The following is a 27663-nucleotide window of genomic DNA, read 5'->3' as shown; positions in this document are numbered from 1 at the left end:
TTCATTAATGATTTTATAAGCAACGAAGAACTATTTTCTGCAAACAAATGAGATGCAACGTGGTTTTTAATTGACGGATGTAGGATTAAACCAATAAACAAAGGAAAGTGTGTCTTAATTTGTTTACAGTAGGTACCAACTTACAATACATAGACTGTAGACCTACAATGACAGCATGAACTATATGCAGTTCACAGAAATTATTGCAAACACACAAAGACACACATATAGGACAACCTAAGTTTTTGAAGTAGTGAAAAATGAATGAAAACTTCGTATTGTATGCGAGTAAATATGGTATTACTCAAATTAGAACTGCAATAATCTTCAGTCATCATCTATAATTAATTCCTCATTATTAAGGAAACCCAAAATCTGCTTTATTTTCAAAAGAATCTGTTTTAAAAAATGAAAATTCTGCTATATTACACTTTATGACAGAAATTTTGTGCTTTATTCTGCCTAATTTATTATTTTTAATTACACTTGCATTCAGCACACAAAATTTCTTTGCATTTTTATTGATTTACCTGATTCTCAATAGTACTTTCACTGTATATCTTTGTCTGAATCCTATAGATCAGCCACATGAGCCAGTTAAACATGAGGTGAATATAAATGTCCAAATTTTACTTGGTAAATGACAATCTCTTTGGCATAAAAAGATGGTGCAGGGTAGGAAAACTCCTCTCCACATCTACACTGCTAGCAGGAACTGACAGTGCTTTTAATGCCAGCTGACTCAAAATCAACATTTTCCTGGTAGAATGCTTCCAGATATTTATTATATCATTGCACACTGCTCTGTTTTCATTGTCAAGCAAATCATTGTAGTAGGCTAGTTCTTTCTTTGGTACCTCTTTTTTGAAAAACCTACATAATTGAGAAGTTATACTGTCCATTGCTTGGTTATGATTTGGATCTAGGGCTTCAAGCTCTTTCCAGAACTGCCATGCTGGATGTCTGCCATCTAGATAAAGTTGAAGCTTCAAATCCATATTGAATAGTACCAACAGTTCCTAAATGTCTCCAAGAATTTGCCAAATATCAATTCCTACAACACTGGATTTGGATCCAGGCTGTGACTCCTGTTTCTTGATCAAGTTGCATAAAGCTTCAGCTTGGCTTGTAACTGCATGTAGCTATTCTTCAAGTTCAAACTGATCAAGTAACTCACCAAGCTCTTGCAATGCAACTTCTCCATGGTCTAATTTTCTCTAATCTATATCATTACAGCATCCCACCCATTATGGTAGATGAAACTCCTAGCCACATCAAGTAATAACTGATACAGGTGGCAGTGCCAAAGAGTGGTTATTGGCAGATAGAGTTATCTGCAATGAATGCCTTTTGTTTGCCACCAGTAAATTACATAGTACAGGGTGACAATAATTAACCCGTACAAGTTTTTTGTATCATAAATTTATTAAAGAAAGGAAAATTATCAAAACAACAGCATATAACAGTGACAATACTTTACGTATTAATCAGATATTCAGCCAGTTTCAAAGTGGCCTTCTTTTGCTTTGATGCAGAGCCCCAAACGCGTTTTGAAATTCTCAGCAATGGGCCGCGCTCTTCTGGAGACAGTTTGTCTCACTCCCAGCGCAAGGATTGCTTCAGCGACTCCAAACTTTCATGGCGCTTAGAACAGGCCCTGGCCTCCAAAATGGACCACACACTGTAGTCCATTGGGTTCAGATTCGGCGAGTACGGTGGCCATTCCGCAGACGAGATGAAATCGGAAAAATGAGCCTTGCACACTCCTGAGTCTTCTTTGCCCCGTGTGTCGGTGCCGAGTCCTGCTGAAACGTCCATTTCGCACTGCCAAAATGCTGCTGAGCCCACAGAAGTACCACAGCCTCGAGAATGTCACGGTGGTACATATCTTGATTGATTTTGGCCCCTTGATCGACGAAAACAAGGGGTGTCTTGCCGCTCGCACAAATTCCGCCCCAAACCATGACTGACATTGGATTTTGTGATGTTCGATGACGGCTGAGTGTCCAGGAGCCCCCGCGGACCAGTTCCTGTCGTTTCGATGGTTGTACGGAGAAAAGTTTTTCGTCTGTAAAGAGAATGCACTCCCATTGTCGACCTACGGCCCGACGCTTGAGTTAACGGGATCTTTGGAGTCTCACGCACTTGTTTTCATCGGTGAGGAGCTGAACCTTTTGAAACTTGTAGGGCTTGAGTACGAGTTCCTTTTTCGCCATTAACCGCACCGATTCGAGATTGATTCTGATCTCACGAGCAATTTTTCTCATGGAGACCTTCGCATGTCAGTCAACTCGCTTTGTGATGATCTTGCGGTTCCTAGACGTGTTGACAGTGCGCTTTCTTCCACGTCCGGGACGGTCACCATTGTGGCCAAGCTCCTTGAATCGCCGAACTGCATCTGAGACTGTCATTTTTGGAACACCGAGCAGACGAACAATTTCACATTGATGCTTTCCTTGCCGGAATAGCTCCAACATTGCACAACATTTGTTCGACACCATTAAAAAAATAAAGAACTAACCCTTATTACATCGAAAGTACATCTACACGGGCAGGAAATCATGGAGAATTAAACAATAGTATGTAAATTGGTGACAGTAAAAAAGTTCAGGTGCAGCATTGCTACAAACTTTGTACGGGTTAATTATTGTCACCCTGTACATTCAGAATGCTGTTCTTAGTATGCACTTCCTCAGTGACTAAATGTGTAACATGTGCCCAGCATGTCATGTGGAACAATCTGGTGCACACTGGCATAAGTTTCAAAGCAGATATAAGAGCATGCATATTGCATACAGGTGCAATCAAAGCATCTATAAACTATTACATAATGGGAAAGACCCAATGAACATAGAGAGAATGCCTGGCATATGTAAAATCCCATTACATGATGAAAGATTCCAGACTGACCTAGTTTATATAGGGTTAATGAAAATGCTGCTGAAAAAATGGATGGCAGAACATAGATATGACATATCTCATAAGAAGAGATCCATGACCCTATCTATATATGCGTTGAACAATGACGTTATAGCAAAATTAAATCAGGCCTCTTTGATAAGATGTTCTATCTCCACTGAACAATTCAGCGAACTGGAAGCCCTTAAGATCTTTAAAGCAGACCAACTTGGAGGCTGTATCAATTATAAAGAAGAGAAATGCATTTCTCATATGGCAAGTGAATTTTGATAAACATTGAAGATTTAATTACATCAATCTTATATACATTTCTTATTGGAAGTTTCGAATTTTGAAATACAGTGCATTCTTTAGACATTTCCATTTCAAATAATACCCGAGAAAGATCTTAGAAGATTGAAAACATTTGTTTTACAAGGAAATAGAGCTGCTGGGCCAGATAAAGGAACTGTGGTTTTTTATTCGTTTCATTGTCCAGTTTTGTGAAGTATTTGCTAATCTAATTTTATTTTTTTTTAAATCAAATATCTACTATTGTTTTTACTTCAAAAATATAGGTAAAATTATATTATTATTAACTAAGAATTAAAACTTTATCAACATAGTCACTGCCAATTGAATGATTTTTCGTCATGTAATATTTACATAATGCAAAATTGCATCAACCAGCAACAAATGCATTAAAAAATGTCAAGAATTTTAAGTTTAGAGAATTTAAGTATACAGTGGAACCCCGTTTATCCAGCTCAAACAGGTCTGATTTGATGACCAAATATCCAGATAATCCAGAAAAATCATTAACAATATAAATAACACAGTTTATAGACTTTTTATTTTATATTTCTTGTTTCTTCTTCAACATAACAACCACTTTCTTTCCTTTAGATGCCAATTTCATGGTGTTTACTTCATTTCACAAATGTTTGAAGATGATTGAAATTTAGTGAAACAATAGAGGCTTCAAAGTGTTGAGTGAATAATAACTCACAAAGTTACAATCAATAAACTCATTAAAACACATTGACTGCAATAGTTGAGTAAAAGTTGAGTACTTTCCTGTTGAGTAAAAATGCTGTGCATAAAAGCACAGCATTTTTACTCAACAGGAAAGTAGAAAATTTTTAAAATTGAAAATCTTAGAAAATTAGAAAAGGTTCAACAACATATTATGTAAATTCAAAGAACATTCCCTCAGAATGCATAACAATGAACACTAATGCCGATTTATAGGAAACAAGTCTATTCTGGTTATACTCAGGCAAGAATGAAATTAGGAGTTTTTTGATTTTTTGCATTTATAGGTTTTACATATGTTTCTCTTTCTGAAGCAGGGATTGTGTTTTATAATCCAGATAAACCAGAAATCTGGATTAACAGGATCCGGATAAATGGCGTTCCACTGTATCGTGGAAGTATTTTCTATTTAAAAGTGCTTGAATATTGCATACCTGTTTTTCTCAGTGGAAAATCATCATCATATTTTCCCAATAATGCATGTTTGCAACGAGGTGAGATTGAACTTGCTGATGGAGGAGATGGTTGATCAAGAGATGCATGCTTCCTAGACCTAAAAATTACAAAAATAAGAAAACTATGTGAAAAACAGAGCAATCTTAAATGAATTATTTATTATATAATCAATACTACGGAATCAGTACTGGTTAAACATTTATTATTGTATAATAATTATATTAAAAATACCACTCAATTTTCAATAATTAATTCTGCATCTTAATATATTTTAGTTATATTGTTTATAAAATAAATCATCAAATATTTCCCAAAAGACAATTTACAATTATATTTTAGAGAACATTGTTTTCATAAAAATTATCTTCACATTACAATGTAAAAAAATGTAAAAGTAAAAAAGGCAATTGACAACTTTGTAAGGAGTCAAATCTGAACATTATCTTTTAATTTTGGGGCTTTTATTTAGTATGATCATTATAATAATTTATTTTGGAGATGTTTTATTTTGTTTAAATAATGAAAAGTCCACATCACCCAGACAAAATCCTAAAATAATAAAATTCTTACCATTTGTATGGCTGACACTCATAATGCTGACATCACCAATCTAACAAGGGCATCACAGATTAAGTGATCTCCAAGTGGAGTTAAAAAATTCTCTCAATCCTTTTGCTACTGATTTAAAAAATCAGAGAATTCTTTTGGAAAGATTAGAAGACTAGTATAACCAAGAGATTTAAAAGAAAGAAAATAATTGTTAGAGCAGAAGTATGTAAATGAATTAAGAGTGACAGTGCTAATTGTGATGATATTCCAAGGCATATAAAAACCACAGCAATAATGATGACGACAAGTTGACGCTTCTGAACACAAATGAAGAGAGTTCCAGAGCAAGTAACAAAAAGGATTTCCTGCCTTCTTTTGGTGTGATGGTTAGGCAGTTTAGATCATAAGAATTTTCTTTTGTTGTTATTAATCAAATTCTGCTTTACATTGTTGGTTTTTTTGTGAAGAGTTAACTTAACTCTCCACAAAAAGTTCCCTAATTGTCAGGAAAGTTTTGTAAATGTTTGTTTTGGTTTTATTTTGGAAAAATTATACTTTTGAATTTTATTCTTCTTTTCGTGTAGTTTATTATCATTAACATATTTTTGTTTTTCTTACTAATCTCCTGTAAATAGTTTATTCATTTGTAATAAATTTTTTTCTTTCATGCATACTCAATTTTGAATTCTTTTACTCTTTTACCTAACTATTTTTCAAACTAATCTGTTCATATTTTGCCTGTTTCCAAAGTCAAGGCCCAGCAACTGACTGACAGTAAATATTTTATTGTTTATGTAACATTACTATGTTAGGTTATTTCTGTGCTATTGAATGGTGGGCTATTGAATTTTATAAACTTTAAAGTTATTGACACTATTGTTTATGTATAAATACATATTTCTCTTGTACCTGCAATTCAGAGAAAAATACTCATGCAATTCAGTTTAGATATTGATATACAGTTGTGCTATTATATCAAGAAGTTGGCAAGTGCACAGTGGTATTTTATCATAAAATATAAAGTAAACATAGACTATGTATTGTTTTAAAAAATGCCATGAAACATATTATTAAAAATATTTTTTTTAAGTTTAGAAAAACTTCTCTTGTACAGCTGTAACAAATTAGAATATATCTGTCAATTGTATTTAGTTAATGGTGTCACTGTTTCCAATGACTCATTTGTGCTCAATGAGCTCAATGTTGTGCTCCCTGTGCAACCCTGTTTTTAAGAACAATAGAATGAGTTTTCCTGAGTTACCTTACAAGAAAGAGAACAATGGCAAGTAATATTTTCATAATATGCAACTGGATCAATGCCTGTAGAAATAAATAGGTTTCTTTGTCAAGTGTAGCCAAATATTAAGGGTTTAATAATTTACTGGAGTAAGACTGTGTTGGGAAATTCTTTTTGTTATTTGTAATAATTCTTAATTTGTAATAATTTCAAATAATTCCTCTTATCTCTGATTTGTAGTTGTCTTCCTTATTTTTCAATTAAATCTAACTATTCTTATATCTGTTTGAATTCTTTTAATACAGACTATTCCAATACAGGATTCTGCTCTTGCATACTTCTTATAGGTAATATATGATTCTTATGTTTGCCACCTATTACTGTATATATGGAGCAATGAAACAAAAGCTGCAAACAAATTATTCAAGCTACTAGCAAGGAAATTTTCTATACCCTCAATACTTACTTTAAATGAATTGTCTGGATGAATGAAATGCTTCAAGATATGTTTGGATAGTGCTTGTGCTGTGCAGAAAAACAGGGGTGTTGTGACTAATGATGTGTAAACCCATTAGTAATCTTCTGTGTAATGAATAGACATCAGTACTTGGGCACTTGATAGTTACTATTCGATAGTCATTACTCATTACTTGATTATTTTTGTTAGGTGGTAATAGACATGCAGTGGATAGTAATTAATAGCAATTTGTTACTAAATGGTTACAATTGAATCAAGAGTCATATTTGAAATTTCTATTCATCAGAATTTCATTGGACTTATGCTAGCTTAGAGAGTTTCTTTTTTGATTATTTTGTTTAGTGAATTATTTTTTTTTTCTAGACCTAAATATTTTATATTGACATAGGGGCACAAATGAGTTTTCTTTTTAATTTCTTACGTTATATCTAAACTTAGGCTAAAATTTACATAATAAAATGGAATAACCATTCATGCCCACTAAAATAACTTAATTTTTCATGGGACTGAAAGCATTTTAAGGGAACAGAATAATTTTTCTTGCTTACTAAAAATGAAAGCAAGCAAAATTATATGAAAAATTTATGAAATAAACATCAAAATAAGGAAGAATGACTACCATTCTATTACAAAAAATGCTGTTGCATTAACATTAAAACTAAATAATAGATCTGGTCTGTTTATATACATTTCTTAATATATGACTTCTGTCCCTATTTAAAATTATTTTATTTGTATTGAAAAAATTATTATTTTAAATAAAGCGTATAAAAAAATTAAATGATTTACAACACTATTTACTTTATTAAAAATATTCTTTAACTGCTTCCATAAAATTATAAATAAAATAAAATAAAATTTCAGTTCATTGGAAAAATAAATAAATAATTATCAGCATACCAATTACGATAATTAGATCTTGCTCCACTTGCACCACCTGCAGCAGCTTCTCTTTGTTTCTTACTTAAAACAAATTCTTGCAATCTTTGTTTCACTTCTGATGATGCAATAGCACCTAAATTAAATTGTTGTTATTAACATTTAAGTTTATGAATCCAATTTTACTTAACCTTCTTTTCTGTACAGTAGAAACTCTTTCTTTAAAAGATGTTAAAAAGATGAAGTATATAATTGAACAGCAAGGATAAATTGTAAAATTCAAGAAATTTTACAATAATAAACATATCTTTTTTTGTTTTTTTTAAAGAAAAAAAAACATGTACTTTAAATACTTTAAAAAAATGTAAAATTTCAAAAAATAGTTCTTTGCAGAGTTTGTTAAATATGGTATCATATGAATATATTTAATCAATATATTGACAGTTAAGGAAATTATTTTTATTTTCATTGGAAAAGTTAGAATTTAATCATTTTAAGAAGGAAAAAAGTTACTAATCCATTACTATTTTTGATATAAAGAAATTTAATTCAATTTTATCAAAAAGGGATTTAATAGTATTACATAAAACATATCTATCATTATATTATAAAAATTCTGTAATAAGCATTTATATTAGTATTCTATTGATATTAATATTAACATAATATTTCAAATAATTTTTATTTAAGAATAATGTTTCTATTTTGTTCCATAAAACCTCATTATAATAATCTAAAAATTCTTAAATTGTAATATCAACAAGCATATCTTTCCTTGTTGTGCCATGCAATATTTTAAACAATTTAAAAAAAGATTATAAAGAATTAAATAAAAACATAATTGTTTTCTGCATATGTTAATTTCAATAAAAGAATGACTTATAACAGATAAATTTAAATGTCTAAGTGAAATACAGTGGGCGATCGATTAATGAACATAATCCATTCCAAGACTTTGTTCGCTATCCGAATTGTTCGTTAACTTATTATCGATTTACCATAGGTTTTTATGGGAATTTGATTAATTTGTTCTGGAAACCCCAAAAAATAAAAAATATATACTTTCTTACTACATTTATTTATATGTAATAATAAAAATACATATATACACAGTCTTGCATTTTTTATTAGTCATGTTTTTCCCATTTGTGGAGGTTAAAGAATCTGTCTAATGTCGACTGCTTTTCTCTCTCTTCAGGATTTTCCAGAAGTAATTTTTAATAGCATTGTAATTGTAGAGATCCCTAAGCCTATTAACCTCAACCTGGTTTGGATGCCATTCTAAGACCATCATTCTGACATGCTCCCACTTCTTCAAAAAAATCTTTAATAACAGATGTTGGCATTAATCCTTTTTTTCAGAAGAAAACATATCTCGCCAAGTTTTTTGGCATTCTTCTGTCATCAGATCAGTTTCAGGTTCCATTATGAGCTCTTCAATATTCTTTATTTTTCAGATGTCATTTTTGTTACTCCTTTAGCTGCTTGAGTCTTCTTGATAATACAGTATTTTTCTTAGATAAGATTCAACTGCAGCCTACTGTAGACCTGTTCAAGCCATACTGCCCAGCAACATCAGACGTCTGCCCACTCCCTACCTTTGCTATTATACTCTCACCTTTCAAAAATAAAAACCGACGCAAAACTAAATGAGTGCCCACCCGACGGTCTTGCGAATACTATAAAAGAATTGTTTCTGTCAAAAAAATAAAAGTCTGGAATTACAAGGGAGAGTTTCAAAGTTCAGAGGAATACTATCCGATCAGTATATACCGGGTTAAGTGTTGATGTCAATGTCTCCTGCACTCCTGAAAAGTTCCAAATTGTTGCCTGAAGACAAGGGAAGACCAATTGGTATTCATTATTTTATGTTGCTTCTTTTTGTGTTTGTTCTGTGAGGTGTTCATTATTCGAACATGTGTTCATTGTCCTAACATAAAAACCTTTCGCGAAAGTGTTCGTTATCTGATTTATTCGTTAACCGATCACCCACTGTATTGCATTTTCTGTGTAATTATTGTAAAAATTAATTATTATATGAATTAGTTATCTGTGAAGAAATATAAATTAATATTTATATTTCTTCACAGATATATTATATTATATATTCAATATATTATATATTATATTATATATTATAAATATATTATATTTTCAATATATTATAATTTATATATTGACATAATAATATATATTAAAAATTAAACTTCAGGATAATTTAATTTAAACAATAACCTAGAAAAAATATGAGAGAGATAGACATCAACATGAAACTTGAAAATAATAGTAATGACATCATTAATGTCAATCTAACAAAAATCTATAAATCAGAAATATGATTTAAGTAATTAAAGCAAATTAGAATTTTTTCTTTCAGCTGTATGCTTATTAACAGTCATTTCATAATTGACACATTACAATTGTATAAATCTCTATAGTTAGAGAAAAAACTGAAAATCCAACTGCTTTATTGGGGTTCTCAACAAGAGGGAAAAAATTGAATGTATTTATGTTTTCAAGTACGCTAACTCATTTACAGAAACTATTCAGTAAAAAAAAAAATTATATTCAAAACAGTTCATTAATTTTTAACAAAAAACAAACATTAATGTGTTTTTTGGCAATACTGTTATAATGCATTAATAATTTGTGTGTATATTGACATAATCTGACACTGTCAATGACACACAGACTATATATATGTTCTTTTGGATTTATTATTAAGAGTATTTGAGTTAAAATATGAAATATTCTGTTCATTGTTATACATGTGTATCATTGATAACTTACTGTCAAATTTCATCAATTTATCACACACAGTTTTTCAGTAAGTCAAAACTACAACATTTAATTGATTAACAATAATTTGTGTAAGAAATATAAATAAATATACAAATTTAAGATATTGTTACGAGCTGTGGGGCTCGAGATATAAATCGACAGCACAGTTTACTGAAACTTACTTTATAGATACACTAACAACAAATTAAACTTTAAATATCTCGTTAAAAAAACAAAAACAGAATTTTTCACCGTTCTTTTTCTTCCCCGAATCGTTCTTCTTTTTCATTCCAAAAACGTTATTTTCTTTTTTTTTTTAAATTGTTCTTTTTCGTTTTGCAAGTCTCCACACCATGGCGCTCGTCTTTTTTTGGAGCCGGTGCGACACTGCCCTCCTCTTAAGGCATGCTCATCCCGAGCATCGTTAGACCCATAGTACAGCGCCAAACAATCCACATGAACAATTTTTGGCGCGGTTCTCGACCCCTTCTGTATTCGGTAGGTGACATCGTTGATTCTAGTCACGACACAATATGGCCCGTCCCACTTCGGTTGTAATTTAGGGGACTTCCCCTTGCTGTGCACAGGGTTATGTAAACACACTAGAGAACCCTCCTCGAAGCCTTGATTGTTCGCCTTCCGGTCATATCGGGTCTTCATCTTATGACATAATTCGTCCGTATAGTCGGTCATGCTACGTGGACTATCAGGTGGGGTACCGGTGATTAAATCTGCAGGCAATTGTAATTCTCTTCCAAAGTTTGCAAAGGCTGGCGTCACAGACGTACTTTCATGGACAGCGCTTCGGTATGCCAACAAAAATGGTTGAATGTGCTTGTCCCAGTCTCTTTGCCGAGTCGCTATGACTTTTGCCAGGTACCTTTCCAACGTCTGATTAAATCGTTTCACCATCCCATCGGACTGTGAATGATACGAGGTGGTTCTGGTTTTGTGAATACCCATCACACAGCATGTTTCCCGAAAAATTTGGGACTTGAAATTCCTGCCTTGATCACTGTGAATCTCTAAGGGTACTCCAAACCGACAGAAGACTTCGTGGACTAATTTATCGGCCACAGTTTCCGCTTCTTGGTTGGGAATGGCAAAGACCTCTGGCCACTTAGTAAAGTAGTCCATGACAACCAGAAAGTACTGGTTTCTATTTTCACTTTCAGGAAACGGTCCCGCAACATCTAACGCTATTCGTTCCCATGGGGCTCCAACATTATACACCCTTAACGTACCTCTACTGAGAGTTTGAGGTCCCTTCACGGCCGCACAACTCGTACATCTGTGACACCATTCCTCCACATCATCACGACAGTGGATCCAATAAAATCTTTCGCGGATCTTCAGTAAGGTCCTCTTCACCCCCATATGGCCTCCAGAGCAGTTGTCGTGGTACAGTTTTAAGACTTCAGGAACTTTTCCTTTGGGAACAACCATTTGCAGGTGGTAGCCGTCCCCTTGGGTATTTTCCCACTTACAGCACAATATCCCATCCTGTATGGTCAAACTGTCCCATTGTGCCCAGTAGCTCTTTGTAACTGGACTCATAGCTGCAACATCACTCCAGTTGGGCCTAGGAACATCAGCCCTCAACCACTCGAGGATCGGCTTAGGTGCGCGTCCCTTTCCTGAGCCTGTTGTAAGGTTTCCTTCCACTCATTACTGATCTCCATTTTCAGCATTTGCACAGGAACAACTTCTTTAGCCTCTTGTCTGACACAGTGCATACAGTCATCCGCACAAGGCCTCCTTGACAAGACATCAGCATTACCATGCATTTTCCCTTTACGATGTTCAATCACGAAGTCATACTCCTGTAACAGCTCTATCCACCTTGCTACTTGTCCTTCTGGATTTTTGAAATGTAAAAGCCACTACAACGCAGCATGGTCTGTACGCAAGCAAAATCTTCGTCCAAGCAAGTAGTTGCTAAAATGTTGCAAGGTCTTAACTACGGCAAGTAATTCCTTTCTCGTCACGCAGTAATTCCCCTCTGGTTTGGATAAGACTTTGCTGAAGTAGGCTATAACCAATTCCTGATCTCCTTTTCGTTGAGACAAAACCCCGCCAATCCCCGTGTTACTCGCATCTGTGTCAACTACAAACTCATTCCCAGTGTCGGGGTAGCCCAAAATTGGCGTGTTGCACAGACGCTCCTTTAATTTCTGGAATGCAATATCACAAATCTCGTCCCAGCAGAATCGTGTCTTCTCTTCCGTAAGCTTATGCAGTGGTTTGGCAATATCAGCAAAGTCCTTCACAAACCGACGATAGTAGGAGCATAAGCCCAAGAAAGCTCTAACTCCTGTCCTGTCTTTTGGAACCGGCCAATGTTTTATGGCGACAATTTTATCCGGATCTGTCTGCACCTCCTTTCCCGAGACAACATGTCCCAAGAATTTAACTTGCCGTCTAAAGAAGGCGCATTTTTTTGGGCTCAATTTGAGATTGGCTCCTCGTATTTTCAATAACACTCACTCCAGGTTTCGAAGATGATCCTCAAATGTACAGCCCACGATAATTATGTCATCCAAATAGACAAGACAGGCGTCCTCACTCAATGCAGTGAGTACTAGCTCCATAAGTCTTTCGAAAGTAGCTGGGGCATTACATAGCCCAAAGGGCATGACTTTAAACTGCCACAAACCCTTTCCTGTGAAAAATTCAGTCTTCTCTTTGTCTCTGTGGTCAATTTCCACCTGCCAGTAGCCACTTTTTAGGTCCAGGGTAGTGAACCACTTCATTCCTGTCAGCGTATCCAATGTGTCATCGATTCTCGGCAGCGGATAGCTGTCCTTCTTCGTAACGTTGTTCAGTTGACGATAGTCCACACAGAAACGCATGCTGCCATCCTTCTTCTTTACCAGGACCACAAGTGAACACCATGGACTAGACGAGGGCTCTATAATGCCATTCCTTACCATTCCCTGAATCATGGCATCAACCTCTTGTTCACGTGCTATCGGTAGCTTTCTCGGTCGCTGACGGATCGGTAACTCGTTTCCTGTATTTATTTTGTGCCGCACCAATCCCGTCTTTCCTATATTAGCATCGCTTGTCGAGAAAACGTCGGCATATCTAAGCAACATCTTTTTAGCTTTGTTTAGTTTCTCTTCTGACAAATCTTTTCAACATTCCTCCAGGAGCACTGACACATTGAACACAGAATGTTTTATGTTGGTCACAGTCGATTGTTCTTGGCATTTACGCATCCAAGCAACTTCTTCACAAGTGCCCATTAAAGTGCCTTTTCCAACAACCTGTTCCCTATCACCTGGATTTAGAACACGTACTGCCGAAACGTTCGTGGCCCGCACCAACGTTCGCACCATCTTCCATGGTAGGCCACTGTCTAAACCCTCTACGAGGACACAACGGTTCTTCTGAACAGCGTTATCTGGTAGTCTAACTGGTACAATAGTTTCTGACCTTGGAGGAAGAACAATTTTCTTCAAGCAACGCGCTTCACCCAATGATGCACCACCCTCCATAAAGAGTTCTGCCAAACCGCATTTTAAGACTCCTTGCTTCACATCAATCTCACAATGATGTTCTCTCATGAAGTCCAAGCCCAGAATGCAATCGTCCCTTATATCAGCAATGATAACCTTACGCCGATAAATCTTGTTGCCTAGTTGCAATTCCACCTCCTTCTCGCCTCGGACCGATATGTGCTGACCAGTCACTGTTATAAGACGAATATGATCATGTCCACTGAAGTAGTCCCCAAGAAACTGATTTGCCAGCCAAGAATTGATGACTGTGCGAGAAGCTCCAGTGTCCAATGTCAGCTTACATGGTGTTCCGTTAATTTCGCCTTGGATAACCAGGCTATTCCCATCGTGGGCTTGAGAGATTGAGATTCCTGGGGCTTCCTCAGAATCAGCCAGCACCCACCTCTCAGTTTACTCGTTTCTCTGCTGCCACTGTGGCTGAGTGGTGGTATCAGCCGCCTCTACCTTCTGAAGTCCATCCTCCTTTAGATCTCTATTAAGGTGCCCTCACTTGGGACAATTCTTCTGCAGGTGGCTCCTTTCTCTACAGTAGTAACACTGGGGGCCTGTCGTTACAACCTCCCTAACACGATGGGAACGATCATCGCGTCTTACTGCCTCCACTTCCAAAGCATGAGCCAAAGCATCCTTCAGAGTTTCATGATGTCCCAATCTGACAGCAGCTCGAACTTCTAGATCGCGTATTCCATCTATGAACGCTTGTACAAGTAGTCCTTCAACCAATGCAGGTGAAGACTGATATGCTTTTCGGACCAGTTTCTCAACTTCCAGTGCCCAGCACTGTAGAGTCTCGGCACTACATTGTGCACGGTCCTTAAGCTGGGCCCGATACACGTGCTCAAGATGCTTGTCTCCATATCTGGACTCCAATGCTTCCACCAGTTGGTCATAGGTGACGTCCTTACCAAGGGCCTCTAGTACAGTCAAAGCCTGATCGCGGAGGGCCAACGTGAGTGCTGTCATGGCCTGGGCATTAGTCCATCCATTTATCCTCACCACGGCTTCAAACTGAATTTTATAAGCCGACCATGAAGATGTCCCATCGAAAGGCGGTACTTTAAATCCACATACTGCCGATGTCGCTACAATGGGAGTGGCATTCCCAATCTCAGATGTGAGCTCAACCAAAGCTTTTTCAACGTCCATGATCTTTACTTCAGCTTTGGCAATTCAATCCTCATGCCATTGGACCTGCTCTTTGATTTCCTTTAAATCGTTGCTAATTGTGGCGTGCAGTACCTTCAGTTGACGTGCCTGCTCTTCTTGGCCTCTCTGGAGCTCTTCTCTCATTTGACATGCCTGCTCTTCCTGCATGTTTTTCAACTGACTGGTCTGCTCTTGTAACGCTGCCAACAATACAGATAGGTCCAGCATAGCTGGTGCTGGAGTAGTCCAGAGGTGCTGGCAACAGAGTCAGTTGTTCGCTGACCATCTAATGTCCGATCAGAAGATTCACTAATACGCCGTTGATCTATCGCCTGCTGTCGCTGTTGGCTTCGTGTACGAATCCTTTCAGTGTCTCCTTTCGGCATAACCGGCTTGATTCATATCTTCACTCCTGACACCAATTTGTTACGAGCTGTGGGGCTCGGGATATAAATCGACAGCACAGTTTACTGAAACTTACACTTTTTAGATACACTAACAACAAATTAAACTTTAAATATCTCGTTAAAAGAACAAAAACAGAATTTTCCACCGTTCTTTTTCTTCCCCGAATCGTTCTTCTTTTTCATTCCAAAAACGTTCTTTTCTTCTTTTTTTAAAATTGTTCTTTTTCGTTTTGCAAGTCTCCACACCATGGGGCTCGTCCTTTTTTGGAGCCAGCGCGACAATATATTATAAATAATTCTGAAAAATGTAGAAGGAATTCAAAAATAGTAAACATTAGCTTGTTGTATTGCCCAATGTTAGGAGTACTGAATACTTCTGATCCTAACTAAGGACACTGCTAGCATAAACAAAAAATATGGAAAGAATTGAAACAAGAATAAAATATAATGGGAATTGCAAGATTTCATTAATTTTGTATAACTAATATGGCTGTAATTAATTTCAATCACTTCATTCAATTAATCATTCCATTATGCATTACATGTATAAACAACCCAAAGCTTGATATTTTAGTAATATGCCAAACAACTGCTGGATTAAATTGGGCTACTTTACAGCTATCATTTTTAATTAAATTCTAAATAATTTGGTACTACAGATAGGTGTTAGGTGCCATATCTTATTAAATTCAATAATTATAATTAAATAATAAGGAATATTTTTTAAAGTAAGGTCTGTTTTACAATAAAAAATGAACTACTAAACATTATGAGTAATTTATTTTTTCTTAGATTCCACATACTTTCAGCTAATTTTCCACATAGTTTTCATTACTGTTGAAACATTTGTCGCAGTGTGTTATCAGTTTCTGTAGACCTGTGTCATAGAAGTGTGCTGCCTCAAATGATAACCATTCCTGGATTGAGAGCATAATATCCTGTAATCCAAGTTTTCTGACACAATTTTGTTAAGAACTGACCATGAAACTTTTGGTAAATTGACTGATAGAGTAAAAATCAAAAATTGTCTGTTTCCATGAATAATGGTGTCTACTGCACAGACAAGATCATGGACAATTACAGATGGCCAACCTGAGCATGGTTCATCACGAACATTCTCCTGACCTTCCTTAAACAGTCTTACCCACTTACAAACTTTGCTATCACTCATGGCATTCAGACCATAAACTTCACAAATCTGGTGATGAATCTCTGTTGGTTTCACATTCCTTGCTGCTAGGAAATGAATAATGGATCTTATTTCACAGAGGGTGGGTTGCTTGATCTTCTTAAACATTTCCATCACACAACATGAAAAGCACACATGCTGACATGATTCAAAATAACATCTGTTTGTGTGCAAGGAATGCCAGGAAACATTGTGCATGTGCAAAATTAAATGTGTTGCATTTAAAAAAGATAAACCTTATGTAAAGGTCCGCTTTTAGCGTAGCAGGTCGAAAAGCCACGCGACCGGGATAATTGGTCCCACCTGGCATTGGGGCTATAAACGGCCAGGGAGAACAAAGGAGTAGCGTCTCCGTTTATGGGTACACGTCAATGTGTTTGCCACGTGTTGCTCGGTTTGAGAAATGTAAACAAGGGACAAACGCGACTGTAAGCTACGTCGTCGGGAGGAGGGCAAACGTCTTTGAAAGCTCCCAGGGGAAAGAAGAACCTGATTGGTCGCAAGTTGTCGCCGTGGAACTCTTTAAATTGTAAGAGTGGCGAGAGGAACGGGGAGAAGGGCGAGAGACCGGATATGTGGTAGTCTCTGACACTTAGGAAGCCCGTGAGGTATAGAGAGAGTTTTCTCCTCTTAGGAATTCCTCTGAGAAGGGTTAGTGTAGAGACCGGACGGCCACGCGGTTGAGCCAACTCCGCAAACCGACCGGAGTTTCCCCAGAGTCTAATAGTCCCCAACAGGCAAGCTGTTACATGAGGCACCACACCTTTGTTGCATTGTGTGTGTAATGTTGTCAAACTTGTACATCCTGTAAATATTTGTTTTGTAAATAAACTGTAAATATTCATTGGACTGAGTGTGGAGGTGTAGCTTTCCTCGAACCATCGTACGGACATTCTCGAGTCGTAAGAACCAACTTGAGACGGATCATCGTAAAGATCGTAGCAAATTACATAAGGATCTTCACTCCTTACTTAAAAATATCCCTGGTAATATTTAATAAATAATTTAGACTATTCTGGAAGAAAAGAATTGGCTCAGAACAAGACTCGAACCCACAACTCCCACTTACTGGAGGATATGTTGCCAGATACACTACCCAGACCTCCAACCCAATTTTCCTTTCCAGAAATTTAATTAATTTAGGATGGTTATATCTTAGAATTTTAATGGTGATAAAATAAATTAACAATTCACTCTTTAAAATAAATTTTTAAATAAGCCAAATTTACAAGAAAACTTGAAAATTTCATAAATAAAATAAGTCTATTAAATTTTTCAAAATAAATTAAAGTGATGTTTTTCATATCTATCAAAATTAAATTAATTTAATAAAGTTATCAAAAACACTTTACTTTGTTCATGTTTTTCTTTTTTCTTCAGTTGTTCTAATCTTTCTTTCTCTCGACGCTCACGTTCAACTTTCTGTTCTTCTTCATGTTGTTTCTGTTGTTCTATATATTCCTTTGAAATAATATTTTAAATAAATATTTTGATAAAATATCACAAACAATTTAAATTTTATATCAATTTTAAAAAAATTCAAATTAATGTTTAAAAAATATATACTTATCATACATTATTATGTATTAAATACTTTATTTATCTTATATATGCAAGATAAATGAGATACTTAATAGGCATCAGAATAATATCTATATATACCATATTGTTGAATATAGTACATTTTTTTTTCAAAATTTCTACTTCTCAAAGCAAAGGATTATACTATACATGAGCAAGTTCTAGCCCATTTCTAGCGCACATATGATATAACTCATAAGTATATTATTGTGACATCTTGCCAATAGAGGTCTGTTCTACTCTACTCACACATTACCAAAGTAATATTTACAAGTATCCCTCATACAACAAAGCACTTCTACAACATGGTTTTGCTGTAACAGTTTGAAAATTGGGGATATCCCCCATACAACACACTTCCTAGTTTTGCTCTAGCACAGCTCCAGAATTTGGGAAATCCTCTGTACAAAATTTCACGTTTTAAGTTCTAACTCCATTATTCAACATTTTTTATTCATGTAAGCATATGTGTTATCCCAAATTTGTCCATGGTTTTTAGAATATTGAAATTTTCAATTTGTTTTGTGCCTTTTGTCAGGTTTAATGAAAACTGATAGGACAAGGAAGAAAAAATTTCACTATCAACTAGTTGTTGTTGCCTTCAGACTTTAAGACTGTCACTGTGTTTTGTTTTTATAGCTTAATTTTCATATTTAGTAAAGTTTGTTTAACACGTTGACTGCCACGTGACTTTTTAGGATTCTGTTGTAAAACGCCAACTTAATTTAATTATATTATATTATTAAAAACTCTAATCAGAGTATATAGTAATAATCAAATAGCATATAAAATGTGTTTTTCTTAAAATAAAGGTATTACGAATTATCTCGTAGTTGGCTTATGTAACAGAAAGCTCTTCGCTAAAGCCAAACTACGAGTTAATTCGTGCACAGACACGATTCGTCCTGTCACTTTGCTACAGCCAATCGGAGATGTGCATCTAAATTCATTAGTAATAAATCGGATATAGAGGCGAGCACATCACATTTACGTCTTTTTTGAGAGTGTTATTTTTTATTTATTTTTATAATCAAATTATAAATATGGATAAAGATGGATAAGAAAAGACCACTGACTAAAAAACAACTTGATTACTACACTAATCTAAGTGATTCAGAATCTGACAAAATTTTTGGTGAGGATGGGGGAGTTTATTTGGCAGCGAAATGGTCCTGTTACTGTATGTAAATGGAAAGACAAACGAGAAGTCCTTACCATTTTAAACATGCACGTTGTTGAAATGGTAGAGGTGTTCAATCGCAATGGAAAATGTTCGATGAAACCGAATATAATTCAAGATTATAATCATGGAACGTCTGGCATTGACGATCAGATCAAATGCTATCGTACTACACAGCTCTAAGAAAGACTATTAGATGGCTCAAAAAGGTTGCATTACATATTATAGAAATATATATACATAATGCGCACAAACTCTTTCAAAAAGCAACTTCTTCTAAAATAAAACTTATGCTTCTCTATAAGCTAACTTATGCTTCTCTTTTTCTCTAAAATAAAACTTATGCTTCTCATTATGACGAATGCTTCTCTAAACTAAAAGTTTAGAGAAGCATTCGTCAAAGCGTTGATTGGAGAAGAGATTCAACCAGTTTCAAAAAAAATTAAATTGCAGAAGCTTCACTATTTACAGAGTATCCCATCTACTCAGAAAAAACAACATCCGACAAAGCCATGTCAAATTTGTACCAAAGCTAAAAAACGCCGAGAAACGCGTTATTTCTGTCCAATCTGTCTTGAGAAGCCAGCCCTTTGCGTAGAAGATTGTTTTAAAAATTATCACAAACAATAAAAATATCGTTTTGCTTTTGATTTTGAATAAACATTTTATAATATTTTCTGTTCGTTTAAATTTATATTTCTGTTTTATAAATTATCACAAACAATAAAAATATTGTTTTGCTTTCGATTTTGAATAAACTTTTTATGATTATATTTTCTGTTCATTTATTAATAAATGTTCTGTTCATGTAAGCCAAACTTGATTTTTTGTTCTTGCCCCTGAAGCTATCTATTCATATTTACACTGATATACTACGAATTACATCGTAGCTGCACAAATATGGCAAGGAAACAAACTACGATATAACTCGTAGGTGGCGTCCTAGGCAGAAAAGGTAACTACGAGTCATCTCGTAGATGGCAGTCAACGTGTTAAACATTTTTAGGTAAGTGTATTATTAATCTTGTAGGTAAGTAATCATTCATAAAAATGACAAATGAAATACAGCTGTATCTTGATACGCAAACTGTTCCCATCTCAAACAATTCAGTATTCAAACACAAATTCTAGACAATAAATTGCTTAATCCTTGATTGAACAAATTTTATACATAAAAACTTTTATTACATTTCAAAAACTTTTATTACATTTCATACATAAAAACTTTTATGGTAAAAATAAACAAAAAATGAAGATGTTGCTTGATATTTTTGTTCAAAACCAACAAAATTATCAAGCTGAGATGATGACGATACTTTTTAAAAAGAAAATGCCTTGGTTTAACTAAAATTAATATTAACACATAATACAGTACTTTTAATTGTAATTGTTAGTTAATTATTAATTGGAAATAATTTATTGATTGCTTTAATAAACATAGTTCTCTTAGTAATGAAAAAAATAGTATACTTTTGCTAACTTTTGGAATGTAACCCCATGTTTTGTATCAGTCCTTTGTTTTGTATAGTACGGGTTGCATAACATCACACTTTTTCAGAACATAACTACAATGTTATACAAGGGATATCTGTATTCTACATAGTTTTCAGGCAAGGAAAAATAGTGGACACAGACTGTGTTGAAAAACAAGACTCAACATCTTGGAAATTATAAAATCATTTGACTGAAATTTCAAATGCACAATTCAGAGATATGTTCAGAGTCACTGTAATTGTGAGACAACATGAAAATTAGGAATAATGGAAACAAATATGCTGCACTGGTAACTTTACCTATTTTGTAGACACTTCTACAGATATAAAAATAAAGGTCACATTATAATCAGTTTTATTTTTTTTCTTAACACTTCTTGAAACTTGGAATCATACTATATTTGGAACAATATGGTAAATATCTTCTATCAAATAAGAAACTTTAAAACGTGATACTTTAAAGTTTACTGATTTTACTGAATTTATTAGCATTCCTATACTGCAATCAGCATAAGTAACATAGAAACAATATACAGGGTTAGTATAAATTTGAAACACATTAACTCACGTTCAATGAACCTCTGGTACATAAAATTGGTACCAATGGAAAGAGAAACTAAAAAAGTTTTGTTGCAGTGGTAGTAACAGGTTGTGTAATATTGATGTTTAGTAACACTGTTCACTGCTAGGAGCAATAGAAGAGAAAATGGCTGCCATGGAAGAGAAGAACATTTTGCATCCTAGATTTCCACATTCACCAATCTGTAATTAATGTGTAACAACATTTTCAAACAAAGTTTGAAGCAGATCTACCAGTGGGCATACATTTTGTAAGTGGTATTCCAAATTTAGAAAAAGCAGATGCATCTATAAGAGAATGTCAACCAACCACTTGTCAGTAAGTGAGGAAACAGTGAACCAGATCCATGCAAGTTTTGTATATAGTCCAAATATATCAATCAACTTTGAATACTGTAAACGCAGTGTGGACAATTCTATACAAATGGTTGCAATGTTATCTCTATTAGTTATAACTGTAAGGAGTTGATTCCAAACCATTTTATTTTTTGTTTGGGGATTATTTTTAGTTTGTTATTCTATTATTTTAGGGCATTTTATCTCATTAAGGATAGACTACTGCATCTCACCCGGGCAAAATTCTAAAACTAAAACTTACCTTACTATGATGACTGCTGGCAGAAACCAATTACGTCATCAAACCCAGAAACAACATCTCGGGGAGTTAAAAGAATGATCTCCCACCCCAAATTGTCACCAAAAAAGATTAAATGTAAGGGCAATGACACAACTTAAAGAAAGACTTCTAGAATTAAATGAATATTAGCCACTTATGTATGTAAACAGGGCCGAGTGGGCATAATCATATAAAGTCATCACAACCACACTATAAGGAGATGAAGCTTGAGATCAAACAAGGTAAAACTAAGGATCAAGCAAGATAAAAACAAGGCTTTCAAGTTCCATTGACAACATAAAAGTTTCTTGGTGACGGTTAAGCGAATTTAATTTGTAAGATTTCTTTGTGAATTTTCGATATATTTCAATTTCATATTTTTGCTTGTCTGTTTTGTGGAGATAAAAATTAAATTATAACTATCTTAAAATTAAGTTTCCAAGTGTTGGGAAAGTTCTTGTATACACTTTTTTTTTGAATTTGATAAAATATCTTTTTGTTATATTCCAAATTGTTGCTAACTTTATTTCCTTTATAAATATATTTGAGTCTAGAATAATAAACAGATTTTTTTCATTAATACATATAGTAATTATTTCGGGTTTTTTTGACATGTTAACAATTTCATTCTTATTTATTGCCCATATAAAGTCCAGGCCTGGCAATCTCAAACCCTCATTTATGTAATGCACCGTTTGGAAACTATCTGGGCTCTCGATAAGAATTTACGAGGCATTACACAATTGCTGTAGGCACTGAAACTGGATGACAAAACAGAGAGATGTTTTGACCAAAAGAACCCACATTTAACACCTGTGATGTACTGCAACATAACTTTGAGTTCCATTCGTATTGGTACCAATTTTATGTATTCAGAGTTATTGAATGTGAGTTACATGTGTTTCAAATCAAAAACATCATTTATACTAATACTGTACTATTAAATCTTCATTACTTACCATAAACTTTTTCATTTATGTTTCTTAATATACTTGGAAAAGTTGTGCATGTGTTTGTGTGTGAAATATGTCTTTTTTTTTTTTTTTTTACGTCAATGAAAAAACTTGGTAGTTAAGTAAAGCATAAAGCATTTATAATAAAATAAACTAATTTAAGGTTGTAAATTATTTTTATAATTTACCAGTTTATACATTTAAGATATCAGTTCTATCATAAATTTTACTACTATAATAGGACACAGAGTGACTAATATTTCTTACATTAAGAATTAGTTTATAACAATTATAGTATGTTTTGTTTGGTCTCACAACTTGGTGAATTTATAGACACTTGGCAAATTCATTTATTTAATCCATAATCTTACTGGACATTACGTAACAGACTAAAGAGGGGCAAAAGCCCGAAACGCGTCTCAGTAAGATTATGGATTAAATAGATGAATTTGCCAAGTGTCTATAAATTCACCAAGTCATGACACCAAACAAAACAAGAAAAAGACAACATGGTTTCAACAAAACAAATAAACAAAATTATAGTATCTCAGTAGTAACAGTACTGATATAATTGTAATCTATTAGGCATAAATTTAAATAATTTAAAATTATTTTAAATATGCTAATTTGTTAAAATATTCATGAATTATTTCAGAGTTTATGGGAAGTGATAAGTGAAAATATAGATAAAACTTGCCTGGAGTTAAGTAAACAGGCTCTATCAATTTAAAATTGAATTTGTAATTTTAATTATTAACATTAGTACCTGTCTGAAGTAGTTAATTGCTGGAGAGATAACATGTGAAATTGTTTTTGCAGATGTTATAATTGATAATTATAACATCTGCAAAAATGTAATCACTTTAATAAATAAACAAAAATGTGTGCATATCTCTTGCAACTACTCAAGCATACATACAGGAAATCCAAGAAAAATGTACATACACTTTGATTTTTAATAACTTCTACCTTTATTTTCTTAATTTTAATTTAATAATCTTCTAATTTAGAGTAAATGTAAATTATCAAATTATTAAATTAAAATTAAGAAAATAAAGATAGAAGTTATTAAAAATCAAAATGTGTTTACATATTTTTGGGACATTTTGATTAACAAGAAATAATTGCATTATAGTTGTTTGAATAATAGTTTAGTATTGAAATGAAGATAAAAAACCTTTCCAATTTAACTATTTTTCTTTCCATTAACAATGTACACAATCAATGTTAAAATAAATCAATTTTTTTAAAAATCTTTTTTGATCTGTTATTTTTTGATAAAAAAAATTACTTATTAATAATTTTTTTCTCTTATTTTCTTTGTATCTCTCATAATTACTAAACTTATAACTACTGATTTTTATATAGATATATTACTTATAATACTTAGATAATTAATTATATAATTATATTTAAATTTTGGAAATAAGGAATTATTTGACTAAGTGCAATTAATCAAAATGATGATAAAGAAGTATTACAAAATAAACTTAATAAGCAAAGACATAAGAATATTCATTCTACAAAATGAGTTCAAAAAGTTCCAGGGATAAATAAAAAAATAATAAAAATACATTATTATACTGGGTGTTTAAAAATTAATGCACAATAGGAGTGTCTGAAGAAGCAAAAATGTTGTCCAACAAAGCATTATCATCATCAGTGCCTTGTTGGATGGTATTGATAGACAGCATTCTTAGTGTTTTTAGGCACCTTATGATATACAGTACTAACAACATTAATCTGTCAGGTGATCACATGTATGGTACAGCACCTCTTGTCTGTGATAGATTTTCAGATTGTATGGTTACAAAGTGCTTTCAAAAATTGCCTTGCCAATGTAATTTCTGATGTCAATTTTCAATAATTAGTAATAAAGATGTACTATATTTGCAAGCATCTGTTATGGAAATTTTACAAATTACTACATCTGCAATGGTAATATTTTGCTTCTCCAGACAGATATTTAGTCAATATAGAAGAGTGCAAACAGTATGTCACAGAATCAGATACATGAAGACAGAGTAAAGTGAAATGTTACAACTTCACCCTCAGAGATGCAGCACAAGGGATGTCACAGTGCTATTCCATGTATTGCATCCCAATCAGCCATATCCCAAACATATTACAATCTATATGGTAGCTAAATTTTGACACACCCTTAGACTCTGACTACAATACAAAGGTAAACATTGCAGAAATATTTTTGAATCTTGGCAACAAGGACCTACTATTCCCAAAGGAACTTGCTTCACAGATAAAGTGTCCTTTTATGTTTGTGTCAAGGTAAATTCCACTAACATGCACTGCTGGGTGTAGGAAAATCTGCATTGCTTGTAAATGAAGTACAGAACATTCAACATCAGCAAAGTGTTAATGTTTGGGCTGGATTACTTGACAAATACTTGGACAGTTTTTTTATTGATAGCACCCTTAACTCTCAAAAGTAGGAAGCTTTCAAAAAGGAGCTCTTGTGACGACTGGCAAAAACCAGCCGGTCCGATATTAAAATTTCTTTGTTTCAAATCCCCTCGGGAGATAACAATCAAAATCAAAGATAACAATCAGGAGTCAAAGGATGTGCAGCCTTCCGCCGTCAAACCTGCTTCCCTCCTCTCCGCTGAGTCACGGAGATTGACTCATCATCTACCGTCATCGCAGCAGATGAGACCGGGAGTATAAATAGGGAGGAGATATCTAAGAACGGAGTCGGTCGCTGAAGGTCCGCACAAGCCACCCGACCCGTAGGATCCGTCCCGAGAAGTGAGGGCCGAGACACGAAGTCACCGAAGCCCGCCGACGACGAGCCGCCCGCCCGATCCTCCCGCTTCCCTCCACGACCGGAGAACAGAGACGATTAACCCTACGATTACAGCTAATTCTTCGACTAATCCTAGGAAGAGGTATGATCCCCCCCGCATTTGTGAATTCTCTCTCTCTCGCGGTTAGAAACGGAACGCGTTAGATCTTTTGTATCTGTTTACAGTCTAAATAAATCGTTATTTGTTTTCCTCATGGTTCCGTTACTTCGAATATCACCTTGAACTTATCGACGAACCCACACACTTCCTCCACTCGACCTGACAATCAATTATCTGATCCCGACAAGTCGGGATATCGTGAAAAATTAGCCATCCTTGACAGTGGGGTGGGTCTTACCGACCTGTTCGCCGACAAAAAAGAGGTACGACTCCGTCCTACCTCTCAGCGTTCCCACAAATTGGTTTACAGGAGTTGGGTTCGACTTCTTCGAACTATCGATAAGAGAGGAAAAAAAAGGCCATATTCGAGTAACGAGGTCGATTCGAGTCGAATTAGGGACTTAATTAGAAATAGCAATAATGGAACCTAATCCTCAACCCGCGGCAGGGCCTGCTAACCCAGCAAACCCCGGACCGAACCCCCTTACGTTAGGCAGTCTAGGCAGAATAATTCCATTGCTGCCCGTATTCTCAGGAGACCCGCAAGGCCCCCGTGTAATGGACTTTTTCGATTTTTTGGCAGATATTATGAAGGTTTCCGCATGGTCGAAAGCGCAAATGCTGGCAATAGCAAAGTTAAAACTAGCGGGGATAGCCCGGGAATTCGTACGAAAGGATCGGCGAATCAAGGAAGTTGACGATTTCGATGAATTCAAAAGACTTATGCTCCAGCGCTTCGATCGAGTGCCTCTTACTTTTAGATTAAATAGATTTTATTCCTGCGTGCAAAGAAGGGATGAAGATATCCAAGCGTATGCTGCCCAGTTGCAAGTGCTAGCAACAGAGATCGAAATCACGCCGGAACCCGGTGCGGATGCAGTGGAAACCGCTATCATTCAGCGAGTACAGAGAAAAGAATTAGACGAACGCTTAAAGGTTCAATTTTTGAACGGAATCACGCCAAGGATCAAACAAAGAACAATGAGTCGTGCCCCAAAAACCTTTGATGAGGCTTTAGATGCTGCAATTAATGAGGAAACAATCGAAGAACTCACCGCGCATTCACGCGGGAACATGCGGACAATTAACCTGCGATCAACCGATCATCCCCTGTTAGACAATTTAACGCAGTTAACGGAGATGCTGGAAGAACTTAAAGGTAGAATAGATGGGCTCACTTGAGGTATAATTCCACGTGATTATAGGACCCCATACGGGAGACAAGACAATCAAGAAAGTTTTGCGAATTCCACCTATGTCAATCCCAACCGCAGACCCGACCGACCGAGCGACCAAAATCAACACCGGAACCGATATAATAACAATAACGACATAGGAAATGATAGAAATAGAGTTCGATTCAGATCCCAGTCTCCAGCAGTTTCAACAACATTTCACAAGTGGCTCCAACATTTCACAAGTGGAACTAAACGATTTGGTTCACGACTTGTATTTATCAAAACAGCAAGCAGAAGTGTTAGGTTCACGCTTAAATCAGTGGAATTTATTGCATAAAGATACCAAAGTTTCATTATTCAGACACAGAAATAAGGATTTAATGAAATATTTCACTATGGCAGATCAGTTGTGTTCCTGTTGTGATATAAATGGTTTGATGTCTGAAATGAATATTCCTTATAAAGCTGATGATTGGCAGTTATTTATAAACTCATCAAAAACTTAAAAGCAGTGCTACTGCATAATTCAAACAAGAATCCTTCTATACCAGTAATGCATGCTGTTGGTTTGAAAGAAACATAT

General features: G+C 34.7%; 1 protein-coding gene and 1 long non-coding RNA gene across 3 annotated transcripts in view; both read right to left on the bottom strand.

The window, feature by feature from the left end:
- Positions 1-27663, bottom strand: part of LOC136988159 (histone deacetylase 4-like) — a 218772-nt gene that overhangs the window by 68411 nt on the left and 122698 nt on the right. For both annotated transcript variants that reach the window (XM_067285980.1, XM_067285979.1), the window contains 3 exons: positions 17932-18040; positions 7554-7668; positions 4368-4486 (listed from right to left, as the gene is read on the bottom strand). In XM_067285980.1, the coding sequence (XP_067142081.1) occupies positions 4368-4486; positions 7554-7668; positions 17932-18040 (343 nt within the window). The remainder of the gene's footprint in view (positions 1-4367; positions 4487-7553; positions 7669-17931; positions 18041-27663) is intronic.
- Positions 11958-14903, bottom strand: LOC136988162 (uncharacterized). The gene is made up of 2 exons (XR_010882724.1): positions 14328-14903; positions 11958-14139 (listed from the first exon to the last, which is right to left on the bottom strand). It is a non-coding gene; the product is annotated as an uncharacterized lncRNA (long non-coding RNA).

The sequence above is a fragment of the Centruroides vittatus genome, unplaced genomic scaffold (assembly GCF_030686945.1).
Source record: "Centruroides vittatus isolate TY-2023 unplaced genomic scaffold, ASM3068694v2 scaffold_324, whole genome shotgun sequence".
Lineage (NCBI taxonomy): Eukaryota > Metazoa > Arthropoda > Arachnida > Scorpiones > Buthidae > Centruroides > Centruroides vittatus.
The sequence above is the reverse complement of the archived record's forward strand: the minus strand, read 5'-3'. Positions and strand labels throughout refer to the sequence as shown.